The sequence below is a fragment of the Dipodomys spectabilis genome, unplaced genomic scaffold, assembly GCF_019054845.1.
Source record: "Dipodomys spectabilis isolate Male_0828 unplaced genomic scaffold, ASM1905484v1 ptg000046l, whole genome shotgun sequence".
NCBI lineage: Eukaryota > Metazoa > Chordata > Mammalia > Rodentia > Heteromyidae > Dipodomys > Dipodomys spectabilis.
Window position 1 is genome coordinate 6,473,300 of NW_024870723.1, and position 18,084 is coordinate 6,491,383.

General features: G+C 48.5%; 1 protein-coding gene and 1 non-coding gene across 4 annotated transcripts in view; one reads left to right on the top strand and one right to left on the bottom strand.

The window, feature by feature from the left end:
- Gsn (gelsolin) overlaps window positions 1–18,084 on the top strand; it is a 57,913-nt gene that overhangs the window by 14,713 nt on the left and 25,116 nt on the right. Inside the window, exon 3 of one of the 3 annotated variants that reach the window (XM_042678616.1) lies at window positions 17,610–17,679. The exons of 1 other annotated variant lie outside the window; for it this stretch is intronic. In XM_042678616.1, coding sequence (XP_042534550.1) covers window positions 17,656–17,679 — 24 coding nt within the window. In that variant the 5' untranslated portion in view covers window positions 17,610–17,655. Of the gene's footprint in view, window positions 1–17,362; window positions 17,542–17,609; window positions 17,680–18,084 lie in introns of those variants that run through there. One more of the 3 variants, XM_042678615.1, reaches the window with a different exon arrangement.
- LOC122107147 lies at window positions 16,458–16,565 on the bottom strand. Its single transcript, XR_006147293.1, has one exon. It is a non-coding gene; the product is annotated as a U6 spliceosomal RNA (small nuclear RNA).

Below are 18,084 nucleotides of genomic sequence, written 5' to 3' on the forward strand. Positions count from 1 at the left end.
CGCATGCGGTGTAAGTCCTCTCCACCTGCTTCCCAGTCAAGGAGGGCGGGGGGAGGAAGAGAGTACAAACTAGATAGTCTGTTTGTTTCCTGGTGGTTAGGGGCATTGCTTCCCTTAGGGTTTATCTCAGCTTTCCAGGGTCCCCCAGGAAGAGGAAAGGATGTTCTTTTTTGGGGGGGGCATGGGGATCACCGTCTCTCCCTATCTGCCTAATCTTTCCCCTTTTTGCCTCGTTCCTGCCCTGCCTGTCAATGAGGAGTGCCTGGCAGCTCTGCTCCACGCTGCCAGTGCTTTTGCTGATGGTGGCACCTGGGACCGCATCTCTTGCCTGTCCCAGCTCTGCAGATCCTGAAGGGTTGTAGGCCAGCCTTAGGCCCCATTACCTGAGAGTTCTGTGTGTTTGGTCCTCTTCCCCCTTCCGTATCCCCATCTCACACCGACCTTCATGGGCTTGGGTTCAACCAAGCAGCCCCAGGACCAAACCCTCAGGTTTTCTTGGCCTCCATCTTAGGTGCATGGGAATCTAGACGCTCTTCATCTGCTTTGGAGAAGCTAGCATTGATTACCTTTTCTTCTACCTTTCTTTTTTTTTTTTTTAATATTATTTTTAAGTAGTTGCACAGAGGAATTACCTTTCAACAAAGCAGTTCATGAGTACAGTGTATCTTGATCATTGTCACCCCTTTCAACTTTCTCTCCCATCCCTCTCAACCCACCTCTTCCCTTCCTTTTCTTAATTTTGTAGGATATGCTTTGAACTTGATGATTGCATTCTCGTGCCTTCTCTTCATTTGTCCACTCCTCTCTCTTGATTCCACTCCACTCCTCTTTGAATACCCATTTCCTGATGTTTATTTTGTTGCAGTATGAGCCTTTATAAAGAATTACACCATTTGAATTCTCCCCTGAATCTACTTTTTTTTTTTTTTGCTAGTCCTGGGCTTGAACTCAGGACGTGGGTGTGTCCTTGAGCCTCTCTGTACTCAAGGCTAGCACTCTATCACTTGAGCCACAGCCTCACTTCCAGCTTTTTCTCAGTAGTTCACTGGAGATGAGCCTCACAGGCTTTCCTGCCTAGGCTGGCTTCAAACCACGATCCTCTGATTTCAGCCTCTTGAGTAGCTAGAATTATAGGCATGAACTGCCAGTGTCCAGCTGAATATGCCATATTTTAATTAATATATTTATGTATACTTGAATACCACCCCAAAGTATTTATTTATATATTTATAAATTAATTTCTAGCTTCCACGTATGAGAAAAAAATTATTCTTTGTCTCTCTGAGCCTGAGTTTACATGGCTCTTTCCAAGTGCTTCCATTTATTTTTTTGCAAACAATGTAATATCATTCTTTCTAATGCCACAATAAAATTCCACTGTGTATATACCACACTTTTTGATCCATTCTCCATTGAGGGCCATCTGAGCTGATTCCATACTTTGGTTATGGTGAATATTACTTCAGTGAGCATGGTTGTGCTGGTGGCTTTATTGTATTCTAGTTTGTAATTTTTTAGATACATATCCAAGAATGGGATTGCTGGGTCATTAGGTAGTTCTATGTTTAGTTTTTTTTTTTTGGGGGGGGGGGGGGGTCCGGTCGTGAGGCCTGCTCTGGGCCTGGGCGTTGTCCCTCAGCTCTTCAGCTCAAGGCTAGCGCTCTACCACTTGAGCCACAGCGCCACTTCTGGCTTTTTTCTTTTTGCTTATGTGGTGAGGAATTGAACCCAGGGCCTCAGGCATGCAAGGCAAGCGCTATACCACTGAGCCACCTTCCCAGCCCCTGTGTTTAGTTTTTGAGGACCCTTTTGAGGGCTGCTTTCTATAGTGGCTGAACATTTACATTCCTAAACAGTATATTAGAGTTCCCTTTTGGCTGTATCCCTGCCATAATCTGTTATTGTCTGTAGCCTTGATAATGGCTCTTCTACCTGGGGTAAAGTGAAATCTCAGTGTTGTTTTGATTTGTCTTTCCTTTATGGCCAGAGATATTGATCATCTTCTACCTTTCTGACCTTAGAGTCCTGTTTTTCTGCCTCAAATGTTCTCAGTATTCTGATCATTTTTTGTGTTGAGTTATAGAAATAGATTCATTCATTCACTCTTCTATTCATTCATGAATTAATTTGATAGGTATTTAGGCTAAATCTGGGTACTGGAGAATCAGCAAAGGATGGAACTTTTCTGTCTTACCTGAGTGGTACAGTAGAATTACTGGCATCATAGATTCATTCTGACTTAGGCTGTGAAGGAAATGATGGGCTATGGAAGCAGTTTGGGGTGGGTGTGTTGAAGGGGGGGTTGTCTTGTCTGGACAGACAGAGAAACCTCTCTCAAGACAGAGCCTTGAAGAGGGAGCAAGGGATGGCAGAATGAGCAGGGAAGGGAGGCTTGCTGCAGCACAGAGAACACAGGACTGGCCAGATCATGCTGCTCTTGAATTTACATTTTAGGCTGGCCACTGGGAACCATGGAGAGACTTAATTAGTAGAACCCTTAAAAGAGACAGGACCAGGGACCAGCCTGATGAACGCTGAGGATGTCATGTTGGGTTTTTCCAAACCCAGGTGTCCTGACACTGCCTGGTATGAGGCCTGGTGATGTTAGTCCTGGGAAATGTGAATCCCAGGATTCTTTCAGTTCTGGTGTGTGTGCGTGTGTGTGTGTGTGTGTGTGTGTGTGTGTGTGTGTGTGCTGGTCCTGGGGCTTGAACTCAGGACCGAGGCACTGTCCTTGAAGCTTCTTTTGCTCAAGGCTAGTGCTTTATCACCTGAGCCACAGCTCTACTTCTACCTTTTATGTATTTATCTTTTTTTTTAGTAGTTTATTAGAGATAAGAATTGACTGACTTTGAACCACAATTCTCAAATCTCAGCTTTCTGAGTAACTGGGATTACAGGTGTACACCATCTGTGCCGGCTGGGTTCTACACTTACCAGCCAAACCCTCTCTGACTTCTGCTCTGGAGAGGGAGGTAAACTGAGGCCCAGAGTACACAGTGATAAGTGCCAACGGGCCTAGAGAGCCATTGAGAGCTCTTCATCCTGGAGTGATACATACTGGCCTGAGGATGGGGACACAGGCACTTTGGGTTAGAGGGGAATATGCAAAGGCCTGGCTGCTCAGAGAAGCCCTCTGTACTTGGGAATTAGTGAATGAAGTGTGCATGGAGAAGTGACAGAGATAATGACAGGGAGAAAGAGGTTGGGAAAGGCCTTGAAAATCAGGCCTTCATCTTCTGGATGCCTTGGAGCCATGGTTGGGTCTTTTATTTTTGTTGGTTGTGGGGCTTGAACTCTGGGCCTGGGCACTGTCCCTCAGCAATTCAGCTCAAGACTAGTGCTCTACCACTTGAGCCACAGTGCCACTTCTGGTTTTCTGGTAGTTAACTGGAGATAAGAGTCTCATGGACTTTCCTACCCCGGCTGTCTTTGAACCACAATCCTCAGATCTCAGCCTCCTGAGTAGCTAGGATTACAGGTGTGAGCCACCAGTGCCTGGCATGAATGAGTCTTGAGCTGAGGAATGACTTGAATGATGGGATTTCAATCTGAAAGTGTGGAGCAGAAGTGCTCTGTGCTGGAAGCTGGCTGGAGACAATGAATGTCACAGGTAAAGCCTTTTCACTCTCGCTGACCCCACCAACCAACCCTCATTAACACTCACAGAGCAAAATCCTCATGTCTGGCCCTTGTTCCTTATCCTTGCTCCATTCTGCCCCTGCTGGCCAAAGGCCTGCATTGTCCACACTACAGCCTGGGTGTGGTTAGGACAGTAGGTCTGAGCCTGTAGCCAGCTCTGACCTGGATTCCTGTGTGCCGCTTAACAAGGTCTTCAATCCATCTCTGCCTCTGTTCCTTGCCATGAAGTGGGGGTGAGGGAGAAGACAGGGAAGTGAAGTCTGTCGCCTGTGCACAGTCACGGGACAGCCAGTTCATTTTGATATCTTTGTTGGCTGTTTACAGCTCAGTCTGTCATCAGCTGCTCCTCGGGGAGCTCTTCTTTTGGACCATAAATATGTGGACATCTTGAGCAGCCCTCACGAAGGCCTCTAGGGGACATGGATGGGGTGGAAATGTCTTTAGCATTGATATCTGGCTCAGGCCAAGCACAGGGGTCTGGACTGGCCTATTTGTACCTCTCTTGCCAGCACTAGCACAAGATGAGTGTATCATGCCAGCTTGCAGGTTTCTCAAAAACACTAAATGAGAAAGTGAATTTAAAGAATGAACATAGACCTGTGAGCATCATCCCACCAAACATCTTCATCTTATGGCGGAATCTAGGTCCCCTGTAGGGTCAGTGATTCACAAAACTGTGGACTCATTCATTTTTCTTTAGCCCATTGCAGTTCCAGTTTAAAAAACATGACCATGCTGGGTACCAGCGGCTCACGCCTGTAATCTTAGCTACTTAAGAGGCTGAGATTTGAGGATCATGGTTCAAAGCCAGCCTGGGCAGGAAAGTCTGTGAGACTCTTATCTCCAATAAACCACTCAGAAAAGTGGAAGTGGTGCTGTGGCTCAAGTGGTAAAGCGCTAGCCTTGAGCTAAGGAGCTGAGGAGCTGAGAGACAGTGCCCAGGCCCAAAATTCAAGCCCTATGACTGACCAAAGAAAAAAAAAAGACCAATTTTCATTGTCCAGAGTGGTCAGGTAACACCTGTAATCCCTGCATGTGGGAGACTGAAGAGGAGGATTGTGAGTTCAAAGCCAGCCTGGACTATTTAGTTGATTTTTGTCTCAAAAAGTCAAGGGCCAGGGATATATAGCTCAGAGGGAGAGTGCTTACACTCCATGCACAAGGATCTAGGTTTGATCACTAGTGTTATAAGATAGATTCATTAGTGAAATGAATTCTCAAGTTGAATAGGGAGAGAGGAACAGTAAAATGGTCCTCAAGTGGCAGAGGCTACCTTCAGACAACACTAGGGAACATTCTGCCTGAGGATATACATCTGACTTTTTAGTTCACATTTGAGGAAACTGAGGTCCAGAGAGAGAGAGAGAGGGAATGGCTGGCCCATGGTCCACAGAGGGTGAGGAGCAGAAAAGAGACCCAGGCCCAGCTTTGGTATCAGCAGTAGGCAGGTGGGACTTTTCCCCCTCAAACCCACCTCACCCTTCAGAAAATATAGTGGAGCATGACACTGGGTTCCTGAGGAAGTTTTGGTGTTTCATTGTGTTGGGGAGGAGGATCATTTCCAGAACTGTGTGTGCCCCTGGTGCCTGTGGTGTTGGACTTGGCACAGCTATTTTGGACAAAGCCACAGGCTCGTATTTATAGGCTGATGGAATTAGGTTGGCCTGTGTTAGGAGGTCACCGCCTTTCTTCCACTCAGCCCAGCCGTGGCAGAGGAAGAAGCCCTTGGGACCCACAGGTGAGCAAAAAGAGAATTGGGGTACCCCCTGAAGACTGCTAGGAAGAGGGACATGGAGGCATATAGAAGGAAAGCCCCACTCCTAACTTCCCAGTTCAGTCACCAGGCAGATCTAAAGAGATGAGTCCTGGTCCGGCCTTGTTCTCTTCCTGCATGTCCCCACTCCTCACAGTCTAGGACCGCAGCAATGGTAGCAGGGCCTCCTTCCCACCTGCCTGCCCTCTCATCCGGCCACACCTCTCCCTTGCACAGACCACACCTCCCAGCCACCCTCTACCTGCTTACCACTTCCTGTGCCTGCAAAGACAAAGCTGGGTTCATCCTTCAAGGCTCTGCTCTAATGCTCACCTTTTGTGGACTTCCCACTGCCCACAGCAGCTTGAGCCATGATGGTGTTCCTTGTGTGTGCGCCTCACTGGGCCAGGACATACCATGGTAGGGCTAGGAGGGAAGGGAGGGAGGGAGGGAAGCAGTAGCACCTGCCCTCGCTACTCACCTTGCATATCTAATATCCATCTGCACAACCCTCTGGGCTTTAGCTGCTTTTTTAAAGATGCCAGGGCTGGGTACCTGTCGCTCACACCTATAATCTTAACGACTCTGGAGGCCAAGATCTAAGAATACTGCTTTGAAGCCAGCCAGGACAAATTCAAAGACTCCTATCTCCAATTAACCAGTATGAAAAACAAAAAAACAAAAACTGGAGATAATGATTCAAGAGACTTAGCACCATCCTTGAGTGAGAAAAAACTAAGTCAGATCATGAAGCCTCGAGTTCAAACCTCCTACTACCACCACATACACACAAAAACAAAGATGCGAGAGGAGAATAATAGTCCTGAATGCAAACCTTGTTCTGCACTTCCTAACTATTTAGCCTCCTATTAAACAGCTCCAAACCTCAGTTTTCCTATTAATTAAATGGGATAATGCCAGTCATAGGTCTTGGGGAGAATTCAACCAGACAGTGCCTGTTATGGTGTCTGGTTCATCAGCAGGAGGAATTAGAGAAGTGCTAAATGGAAAAGCTTCTAATATAGGGCCTTGCACAAGTCGGTGGCCAAGAGGAGAGATGAGATCTGGAAAATCCTGGCATCCCGCTCCACCCTGTACCTCCCCCCCACCCCCAACCAGTCCCCTGGGCCTATCCTGTTCCCCAGATCAGGGGAGCTTTGTGTGGGGATTGTTTTTCTTAAGAAGTTTCCACTGGTGCCAGGCGATGACTCAGAGTCTGAGTCATGAAGATTGAGGGCCAGGGAGTTGTGGGAAGAAAGGAGGAGGAGGGAGAAGAGAAAAGGGAGAGGAAGGAAGCCCTAGTTCCAGTCTTGGCTCTCCCACTGTTTGATCCACCAGACTTGATAAGCTTCCGCTCTTTCCTGTTTGGCCTCAGTTTCCCTACGTATGAAAGGAAGGTGGTGGGCTTTGTTGAGTGGGTCTTACTGGTGGCTGAGCCTTAGAATCAAGCCTCATTCAGATGTTCAGATGCACAAGTTGGGTGCAGGGGGTGTGGCCTGGGAAACTGTCCTTTGCCTGAGCATGCTAGGGGAGTTTCTGCACACCTGAGCTCCAGAGGTGTTCCCCAGCTGCCTTCTGGGGTTAGTGGCTCCAAGCTGGGGCGGCTTGACAAGGGAAGGCTCTTGTGGAATGTTTTGGAGAGTGGTGTGTGGGAAGGGTGGGGCTTTTATTTAAAAACAACAATAATAAATTTTAAAACATCAACAGCATGAGCAAAAACAGACCAAGAAAAAAAAGGAGAATAATGCCAATGGATTTTTATTTGTTTGGGGAAAATTTTTTTATCTCATTACTTGTTACTATTAAAGTCGTTTAAACCCAAAACAAAACAAAACCCCAACAACAGCAGCCAGTAACTCCCATCTATAATTCTAGCTACTCAAAAGGCTGTCATCTGAGGATCCCTGTTCAAAGCCAGCCCAGGCAGGAAAGTTTGTGAGACTTGTATCTCCAGTTAACCACCAAAAAGCTCTAAGTGGAGCTGTGGCTCAAGTGGTAGAGTACACACCCTCAGCACACAAAGCTCAGGTACAGCCCCCAGGCCAGAAGTTCAAGCTCAGAAGTTCAAGCTCTCGTACCAACACACATAAAAAAGGAAAAATACAAGAAGGATAAGTTTACAAAATAGTAAAAAGTAAAGAAACCATATTCCAAAAATATAGTTTGCATAGTTCTTTGAAATAAAATCACATATATTTATGTAACATCTATTTTACTCATTTTCATTAATCCAATGATTGTGTGTGTGTGTGTGTGTGTGTGTGTGTGTGTGTGTGTGTGTGTGTGTGTGTATGTGTGTGTGTGTGTGTGTGTGCTGGTCTTGGGCTTGAGCTCAGAGCCTGGGCATTGTCCCTGAGCCTTATTAACTCAAGCCTAGTTCTCTATGTTCTTCACCACTTGAGCCATGCTCCACTTCTGGCTTTTTTTTTTTTATCTGTTGCAGGGCTTGAACTCAGGTCGCTGTCCCTGAGTTTTTTCACTCAAGGCTAGCACTCTGCCACTTTGAGCCACAGAGATATTTCTGATTTTCTGGTGGAGACAAGAGTCTCAGACTTGTCTGCCTGGGCTGGCTTTGAACTGTGATCAGCCTCCTGAATAGCTAGGATTACAGGTTTGAGCCACTAGCACCCAGCTGAATGTGGTGATTTTTAATAAACGTAATTATACAACTACCCGCTTTTGGTTTGTTTGTGTGTTATTGAGATAGGGTCTCACACAGTAGCCCAGGCTGGCGGTGGCCTCAATCTTCTTGCCTCAGATTCCTGAGTGCTGAGATTCCAGGCGTATATCACCATGTCTTGCTTATACACTCATCTTCAGAACCAATCTTGAGAACATTTTTATTACTTCATAAGGATCCCTTGTGCCTGCTTGCAGCCAGTGTCCTGTCCACCTCATGGCTAACCACTCATCTATTTTGCCTCTGAATGCCCAGATCCCTGTTCTTTTCCCAGCCTCATGCTCTGGCTTACAATCCTACTCAAAGTATTTCTGTATTCTGACCTTTGGATTTCTCCTCAGTACAAGAGGGAAGATTACTCCCCCTGCCCTTGCAGGGTGTTGTTTGAGTTTTCCCGATGTGTACAAAGTGTTCTATACACAAGAGGAGCTGGGGATGTGGGAGGGAGCCCGGCACATAGAACATTTCAACAGCCCTAGTTAACATTATTATTATTTATGATGATGATTATTTTATTACTATTATTTTATGTGTGTGTGTGTTTGTGTGTTTGCATATGTGCCAGTACTAGGGTTTAAACTAAGGGCCTCTGACTCTTTTTTTTTTTTTTTTTGGGTCCAGTCATGGGACCTGAACTCTGGGCCTGGGCACTGTCCCTCAACTCTTCAGCTCAAGGCTAGCGCTGTACCACTTGAGTCACAGCGCCACTTCCGGGTTTTTTTTCTCTTTTTGCTTACGTGGTGCTGAGGAATCGAACCCAGGGCCTCAGGCATGCAAGGCAAGCGCTCTACCACTGAGCCAACTTCCCAGCCCTATGGGCCTCTGAATCTTTGCTTGGCTTTTTCACTCAAGGTTGGTTCTTGACCACTTGAGCCACATCTCTACTTCTCTTGCTTTCTGATAATTAATTGGAAATAAGAGTCTTATGGACTTTCTTGCCCAGCTGGCTTTAATCCTCAATCCTAGATCTCAGCCTCTAGAGTAGCTAGGATTACAGACACAAGCCACCGGTACCTGGCCTTAGCATTGTAAAGCATTCATTCTACACTAGGCCCAGGGCTGAGCATCTCACCTGCATGATGGACTTTTGTAATCCAGGATGTCCCTGATGGGTTAATACCATTTCATTTTTGAGCTGAAGAATATCCCAGAGCCCATTCTTTTCAGCCATTGTATCAAACTACCTTGTACCCCCCTTGGGCTATGAATCCTGGAGCCAGAGACATAGTTGATGGACGGAAATGCAGGTTTAGGACACTTACTGCTAAGGGCTAGGACCAGGAATGTGCTGTGGACATTCATGAGACATGATCCAAGAGAAAAGTGACATGAGATGCAGCTATCAGGTAGATCCCCCCCCAGAGCAGGGCATGAGGAATCCAGGGGCCAGATGTGTGTGTCCTGGTGTCAAGAGCATGGTACAATGTATATACTTAGACACATGGTCCCAGCAGTGTGGGACCTGAGCTACGGTAGTGGGTGGGCTCCAAGGCTACACTGGGACTCTCTCTATGGTGGCAGTGCCTAGGGCTCCAGGAAGCAGCAGCAGGAGCCTTTTTTCTCCTCTTCACAAAGGGTTGCCTGTTTTTCCCTTCCTCCTGCCTGTCTCTGGATGCCAAAGAGTGGGAGTGTCCCAGAGGGGCAGTGGGATCTGGAGCATGCCCCAATACCCCATTAGCTTGGACAGGGGTCAAGTCCTAGGGCCAAGTGCGTGGCTCAAGAAGGGCCTGCCACACCCTTCAGATCCTCTTGCTTAGACCCAGCCCACCAGCGTGGACTGGGACCAACAGAGCCCAGTAGTTTTCCTCCACGTGGTACTTACTCCCTGCTCTCCCCTCCCTGGCTTTCACTGTGGACTGTGGACATGTTGGTGTTTCTGGGCCTTGGGGGACAGCGAGCCTGATTGTGGCTGGGGCTGTGGAAGCAGAGGTAGAAGTTGCTGAGAGCTGTTGAGGAGGCAGGTGGACGCTCAGGAGAGGCTGTGGACCGGAGGTGAAATTTCTTGAGCCCTCCTGGCACCCAGAACTCATGGTTTTGTTTTGTCTCATCCTACAAATGCTTGGCTTTTTCTGCTCAATACTGATGCTCTACCACTTGAGCCACATCTTCACTTCTGACTTTTTGCTGGCTAATTGGAGCTAAGAGTCTCAGATTTGTCTGTCTTGGCTCCTTTCAAACCTGGATCTTCAGATCTCAGCTTCTACCAGTTGAGTTACCGCTCTACTTCTGGCTTTTTCTGAGTAGTTTATTGGAGATAAAGTCTCACAGACTTTCCTGTCCAGGCTGCCTTTGAATTGTGATCATCAGATCTCAGCCTCGTGAGTAGCTAGGATTTCAGACGTGAGCCACTGGCGCCTGGATCTCTCGTTTGAGACAGTCTTGCTATGTACTTCAGGCTAGCCCAGAGCTCACTACATAGCCCAAGCTGGCTTCAAACTGGAAATCCTGGCTTTGCTTCCCTAGCCCTGGAATTATAAGCCTACATCACCACACCTGGCATCATACCTGCCTAAGAGCAACTTTACTAACACTTAATCTACATTAAACTCTGTGTTAAAACCCAAGTGTGTTTTACCTGGTTCAATTCTTAAAGCAACCATAGGAAGAAGGTTCTGTAATCCCCAATTTACAGATGAGGAAATGGTGACACAGAGATCCAAGATGACTTGCTTAACTCTACTAGCTAGTTCAGGGGTAGATTGCCCCCAGACTTTTCTGTGGGAGCTCTTCTCCAAAACACACCCATGGGTCCCTCCCTTTGTTTTTCTCCCTCTTGGAAAGTCCTCCCTCTGTGGAGCTCCCCCGTGGCTTCTCCTGCTCCATCTGGTCCTGGCTGGGGCATCACAAACCCTACCTTCCTTTGCCAGCAGACCTACCTACAGACGGTGTCCTCCGAGTCTTCTGTGGGTTCGAGTCACTGTGTCTGCAGCTGGTCCTCTGTCATGCTGTACATTTGTATTTTGCCTAGGTTCCCTTGGCAGGGTCCAGGATCCTGAGTGGGGAGGGAGGGCAGGGACAGGATAGAGAGGCTAGGACCCAATTCTTTGTATCCCCAAGTCTCCCAGGGTAAGCTCCTCCCCTAAGGCAGGGGAGAGCCTGCTGCTGCTATGGATCCTGGCACAAAGGGCCCCTGGGGCTCACACTATGGATGGCCAAACCTTGCAGCTTCCAGGGCATGGGGTCAGGAAATGGTGGGGCGGGGCCCCTCTGGATGTCCTGCCCTGGCTTGCTGCATAAGGTGGGGTTGGTTCTGGAAGATTGGAGAGGGCCAGTGGCTTCAGTCCTTGGGATGATTGGCCTCTTATAGGTGGCATCAGCCAAGACTCACTGGCTATCTGCCCAATTGCTGTCCACACCCAGGATGAACTTGGCCAAGGCAGAGGCCCAGCTGGCCTGTCAGGGAGCCCTGATCCATAGAAACCTAGACTTTGGCTCTGGCCTGGTTGTCCAGAGACCTGAGTTCTAGGTTTGTCATGCCAGGCACTGGCTTTGTGGTGGTGAGGCATCATCCTCTTTTTCTTGGTGTTGTCATAACAACAAGGAGAAACTGATGCTCATTATTGCTACCCAGCCCTGCTCTGGGTAATGTACTCAGCCCTCCTCACCCCACCCCCACCCCACATTCTGCAACTGGACATCACTGTCCGTATTTGTAGATGCATTACCTGAGACTCAGAGAGGGAAAGACCTTGCTCTAGGTCACACAGCTCAGTCTTGAACACAAGTTCCACTGCAAGATCCATAGACTTCCTCACCCCCCTCGTTCCATGCTGCTCTTCCTTGGTGGATGTGTCTTGCCTCTGTGCCAGCCAAGCAGACTGTTCAGGAAGACAGTGCTCACTTTTGGGGAGGTTCTCCTGAGTGTCAGGCCTTGGACCCCCTCATGGCTTCCTGGGCTCAGTCTCATCCTCCCCCATTTTATAGATGAGGAAACTGAGGCCTTCATCGCAGGCCACTCGATTCTAAAGCTGAGTTCTTTCCAGTCCACAGGGCTCGCCAGGAGCTGTCTAGGCCCTGTCCAGTTTCACTGGGTTTCATAACTGGCTTCTCTGTTTACTGACCATTGTCCCTGCTGGCAGAGCCCTAGGCCAGAGGGGCGGTGCTCCCAGGAGGACTAGAGAGAGAAACAGTGTTAGCAAAAGCAAACAAGCTGTATGAGAATGGCTGGCTGCCTGGGAAATCCAGAACAACAGTGTTTGAGATGAAGGAAAAGAACAGGGTGGTGTCTTCAGGCCCAGCCAAGGTCTTTTGTATATCATGGCTGGGGGGTGGAGGGGGTGGGGGGTGCGGATGAGGCTACGCCTAGTGGATGTTAACCATACTGAGAGACCCAGAGAAATACAGAGACTGGCCTGAGGTCAGTCACAGAGAGAATGAGGGTCTAGGGCCAGTTGTAGGTGGGGGGGGGGAGGGGGGGGCAGCTTGGGGCCAGCCACAGTCCCCCAGGGTCTGCAGAGGAGTGTGGGCTGTACCACTTCATCCTGTAGTGGACACTGGATAGCTGCTAAGTGTGTGGCACTGAGCAGGATGAAGATCAAGATGGAGGTGCAGCAGATAGACTGATGGAGGAAGTTGGTGGGGAGTCTGGCTGTCCCACGTCAAAGAACCCGTGCTGGATCTGAGTGCCATGTGTTGCAAGGAAAAGACTACAGTCTGTCCTCCACTTAGTGGCCAAACCTTTGTCCTGGACACTCATGGCTTTCTTGGTGCCTCCTCCTATTAGAGACTCCTGACTACCAGCTTGGCATGGGCTTGGGTGGTTTAGCAACCACAACTTGGAGACTCTGTAGGGTGGCCCTACTCCTGCCAGGCGGTGCCAGGGCTCCTGCCTGGTCCCACTGGCTTTGGAGTGGGTTGGATGTATGTTCAAATCTCAATAATGCCTCCTTCCAGCAGACTGACCCTGAGTAAGTGACTGCCCCTCTCCAAGCCTCAGTTTCCCTGGCTTGGCATCCTGCTCTTCCTGGCTTAAATCAGGGGTCCTGGGCTATCTGATTCAAAAGGACCCATAGGGGTGACCTGGTTCTCTCCTCTGACCTGCAGCTTAGGGACATGTGCATTCTGGGTATGATTGTACAGCCAGCATTGGGAGTGCTGTCCTGGAAATGAGGCTTAGAGTCAGACCGCAGCGGGGCCTCCCCTGTTTTTTGTACATGGGGACGCTGAGGCCAGCAGATGGACAATGAACTGCCCAAAGCTATCCAGGAAGTCGTTGATAAAGCCAGCCCTGGCATGGGGGAGGGGAGGTGCTTCAAGAGAACCTGAGTTCTCTTGAACCTACACATCATCTTCTAGGCAAGGAACCGAGTCAGCAAGTATTGATGTCCTCTTTGAGGGTTCCCCACCCTGGGGGTCCCAGAAAGCTAGGACCAGGAACCAAGTTCCAAACCTACAAGGCAGGCAAAGCTGCAGGACCTCTGTGATCATTAACCTGAAGCCAGGGACCCTGGACTGGTGGTCACTGACCTTGGGGTCTAAGCTGAGCCACCGTGGCCTGTTAATCACCAACTGGGCAAGTCCCAGCCACACTGTTCTGTAAGGGGGGCTGCTCAGCCAGGCAGGCGGGCTGTGGCCTCAGGTTCCCTTTGTGGGGCTGAGAGGATAAGGACGTTTCCTCTTGATGTTCACTTGCATTTTCTGAATTGTCTAAGAAGCAAGTATCCCTTTAAGTCTAAAAAGCATTGTTTCTATACTGGGTATCAGTGGGCCATACCTATAATCCTAGCTAATCAAGAAGATGACATCTGAGGATTGTAGTTCAAAGACAGGTAGGGCAGGAAAGGAAGGGAGACTCTTTATCTCTTAACTAACCAGCAAAAAAGCCAGAAATGGAGCTGTGGCTCCAGTGGTAGAGTACCAGCCTTGAGTTGTAATTGCTGAGGGACAGAGCCCAAGCCCCGAGTCCAAGCTGTAGTACTGGCATACACACACACACACACACACACACACACACACACACACACACAAGATTAGTGTCCTATAGGAAAAGAAATTTATATTGGATGTATGCTTTTAAAGTTTTAATACCTACAGCAATACTTTTTGAAAGTTTTTCAATGATCATCTTTAAGTAGTCGGATAAATGAGACTCAATTCAGCATGTCAACTTGAGTATAATGCATCTGAAAACTTTTTCCCCCGCAAGTGTCATGAGGTATACTTTGTATGTTATACATAATTCGTTCACTGTAAGTGTACAGTTCCATGATTTTACTAGATTCTATCGTTTGTGTCATTCTCACTGGAATCCATCACCCTGGAAAGAGTGCTGATAATTGCAGTGATCTGGGTATTTCCTTCAGCATCAGGCAAGCCTCTCCATGTCCTAGAGTGAAATCTTCTCTTTCATCCTTTCAAGCGGGCTGCCTGAACAGTTTAGTGTTTATTGACTTCTTGTGGGAGGTCTGTGAAAAGAGGAATAGGAGAGAAATTATTGTTCTACAGTTTGCTTTTTTTTTTGTGCACCTGGATGTTTCTCTGAGCTTATTGAGTGCCTACTGTGTGCCTGGCACCATCGAATCAAACTCATTCTCTCCCCCCCCCCCCCAGCTGCATAGTGGTTCATTGTATGGCAGCTCTATAATTTATTTAAGCCAGTATACTTGGATCTTTTCCAGTTTCCTCCAAACAATGCTTCAGTGAACATCCTTGCACGTATATGTTGGTGTTCATCTGTAAGTAATTCTGTAGGAAATGTATGTTTTGAATTTAAAAACCAACTTGCTCTCCAGAGAGGTGAAACTGGCTTATGCAGCCATCAAGAAGGCATGAGCAGTGGGCTTAAATCTTCCTGCGAGGAGGGGAGAGCACTCTGAGTCTAGCCCAGGTGGCTCCTCTGCAGGCTTCATGGGCCTGAGGGTGGGCATACCCAGGCCATGGAACACTTGAGAACTCAGCATCTCTCTAAGGCTCTCCACAGACGCCCAATGAAGTCGACTCTTCAGTGTGATTCATAGGTCTCTGGGGCACCTGCCTCCCTGGCCAGCCTCATCTCCTCGTATCCCCTACACATCAGCTGACCCTCATTATTCCCTGGACATGGCCTGTGTTTGCCTGCCCTTTGCCCAGTCTGTTCCCTCCACTTCAAGGCCCAGATTACAAGTTCCCTCCTCCACGAAGCTTCTTCCTGTGGTGGCAGTTGCCTTCTCTCCACTCTATTCTCTTAGCCTTTGATCTGAGCCCCACTTCCCTCTTAAGGAGGAGGAAGTTGTGGATGGGGAAGAGCAAATTTCAGCCACATTAGATAAGAAGCTTTCTAACCCGGGTTCCAGGAGGAGTTGGGATGGTTGACTGTTTGCCCAACTGCAGGCCAGGCTGTTTTTATAGGAATAATCTAACCCTAAGCAAGGGCAATGGCCTGCAGTAGATAGGGAACCAGAAGTATGGAAAAAAAGCAAGTAATGTGCAGAAATCCAGCCCAGGTCTTCAACTTCTTACTTCCCATAATGCGTGGGAGAAGATTGAGACTCTCCCTTGCCCAGGAGAGTGGGTACAGAGAAAACAGGCCACCAGCTCAAGAAGCATGGGCTTCTTATCTGCAAGACATGAATCTAAAGTGTTCCCCATGGGAAGATATAAAGAGTATCAAAAAAGAACAACTTTGTACATGGAAGTAACTTCAGGTTTTGTTAAAAATAAACCTTTTTAAAACAGATGCAACTACTCAGGAGGCTGAGATCTGAGGATCACAGTTTGAAGCCAGCCTGGGCAGGAAAAGCCCAAGAGACTCACCTCCAAGTTACCACAGAAAGCCAGAAGTGGAGCTGTGTGCTCAAGTGGTAGAGTGTTAGCACCTTAAGCAGAAAAAACTCAGGGACAATACCCAGGTACTGAGTTCAAGCCCAAGTACTGGCACCAAAAACACGAAACAAAACAACAACAAAAAGCAAAACAAATAAATGTCATTTAAAGGCTGGGCACTAGTATTTCATGGCTATAATTCTAGCGACTCAGGAAACTTGTAGTTCGAAGCTAGCCTGGGAAAGGAAAGGCCATGAAATTCTTTTTTTAAAAATTGTTATTGTAAAGGTGATGTACAGAGGGGTTACAGTTCCATAAATCAAGTAATAAGTACTTTTCAACAATGTCACCTCTTCCTTCCTTTTCTGTTTTTCCCTCCCAAACCCTCCCCCACTAGTTGTATAGTTCATTTCCAACATAGGGTCTAGAGAGTATCACTGCTACGTTTGTTCACCCCTTGTCCCTCCATTTCTGTGCCCCCCTTTTTCTCCCCCAAACAGATAAACTTACATAGACTCACAAGACAAAAGGTACAGAAGTCAAAAACGACAAAGGAGAAAAAAGAAGTAAACTAACAACAACAACAACAAAAAACCACTCTTGTTTCCATTTCTTGGAGTTCATTTTGATAAATATCATTTTATAAAAATATAGCATGCTTGAAATTTGCAAGTCATCCTTATGCAAGAGCCAGACTAATCATCTCTGTATTGTTCCAATTTTAGCAAGTATGTGTGCTGAAGGGAACACCATGAGATTTCTATCTCTTTAATTAACCATTAAAAAAATGCTGTGGTTCAAATAGTAGAATACCAGCGGAAAAAGCTAAGGGACAGTGCTCAGGTTCTGAGTTCAAGCCCCAGTATTGGCACAAAAAGAGAAAAGCCAAAGTCTGTTAGGGGCTGGAAAGCAGCCTTGGGCTGGTTTGGAACTCATCCCCAGATCTCAGCCTGCTAAGTAGCTAGGATTACAGACTTGAGCCATGTTGCAGGTCTCTGACCCACCCTGCCCCTCTCTGAGGTTTGCCTTCCCTTCCTGTAGTTGGTGGCTATGCCAGCTGCCTTGGGTGGGAGTTCTGCCAGAGCTACTGTGGATTCAAGCCATTTGAGTAACACCCGGCTCTTCCTAAGTACTCACTCTGAAAACTATGTTCTGACACACCATTATGCAGAGAGCTTCAGGAACATGCTAGGTACAGAACGCAGGGGAGGCTTGCGGGAGGTCACACGGAAGGAGACCGGAGATGGGCTCCCCATCCTTCTTTCTTGGATCCACTTAGCTAGCCCTGACCTAGCACCTGCTGTATGTCAGGCTCTGGGCTGGGTCTCTGCCCGGGGAGGTTCGAGACCGCGCCCAGGTCGGGTCGGTCCCAGTGGCAATCCAGCTGTCTCCAAGATCCAGGACTGATCCCCGCCTCCCCCCACCCCCTCCCCACTTCCCCCGCGGGGATCAGGGCACAGCGCCCTGCCCTGCGCCCTCCCTGCGGGGCGGTCCCGAGTTTGGGCGGACTGGGCGGGCAGCTACTTAAGGTCTGGGGACGGGAGGATGTGAGGCTGCGGACCGGCTCTGACATTGCACTGTGGCTGCCATGGCGCTGCACGGCTCCTCCGCGCGGCTGGGCGCGCTGGTCCTGGTTCTGTGCGCGCTGTCACCCGCCCTGGCGGCCACCACGTCTCGGGGTTCAGCCCCGGCGCCAGCACCCCAGGGGAGGGGGACCCAGACCCGGGTGAGTGCCCAGAGGGGGTTCCCTCTCCCCCCCACACGGGGGCTCCCGGAGTAACTCTCTATTGTAAGTTCTTGCAGATACAGCGCTAGGAAAAGGGAGTAATTCAGGTCTAGAATGGAAAAACTGTTTTGTTGCTTTGTAAGTATCTCTTGCTGCTTCTGGGCTCTGGCCAGGGGAGGGGAGCGGGGACCTCAGGGGACCAGGGCTGCTTCCCTCCCTTCAAGCTAACCTTACTCTAGAGGGACTTCTCCCTCACCCACTCATCCCTGCAGCCCTGTTTCTCCTTTCCTTGTCTGACTTCTGATGACCTCCACTGCTCTCCTCCCACCTTCTGATCTCTTCTCCCATGGATTCCCTCTCACTTACTACTTTCTCTCCTTTTCTCTCTCGCCTAGTCCCTCCCCTCTTTCCTATATCTCATCCCTGTCTGCTTAATTGTCATCCTATTATTTATTCTCCTCTCTGCTCTTTCACTCTGGTGATAACTACTCTTGGTCTTTCTGCCTTCCTGCCTATCCCATCTTTCTGATTTCTCCCATCTGA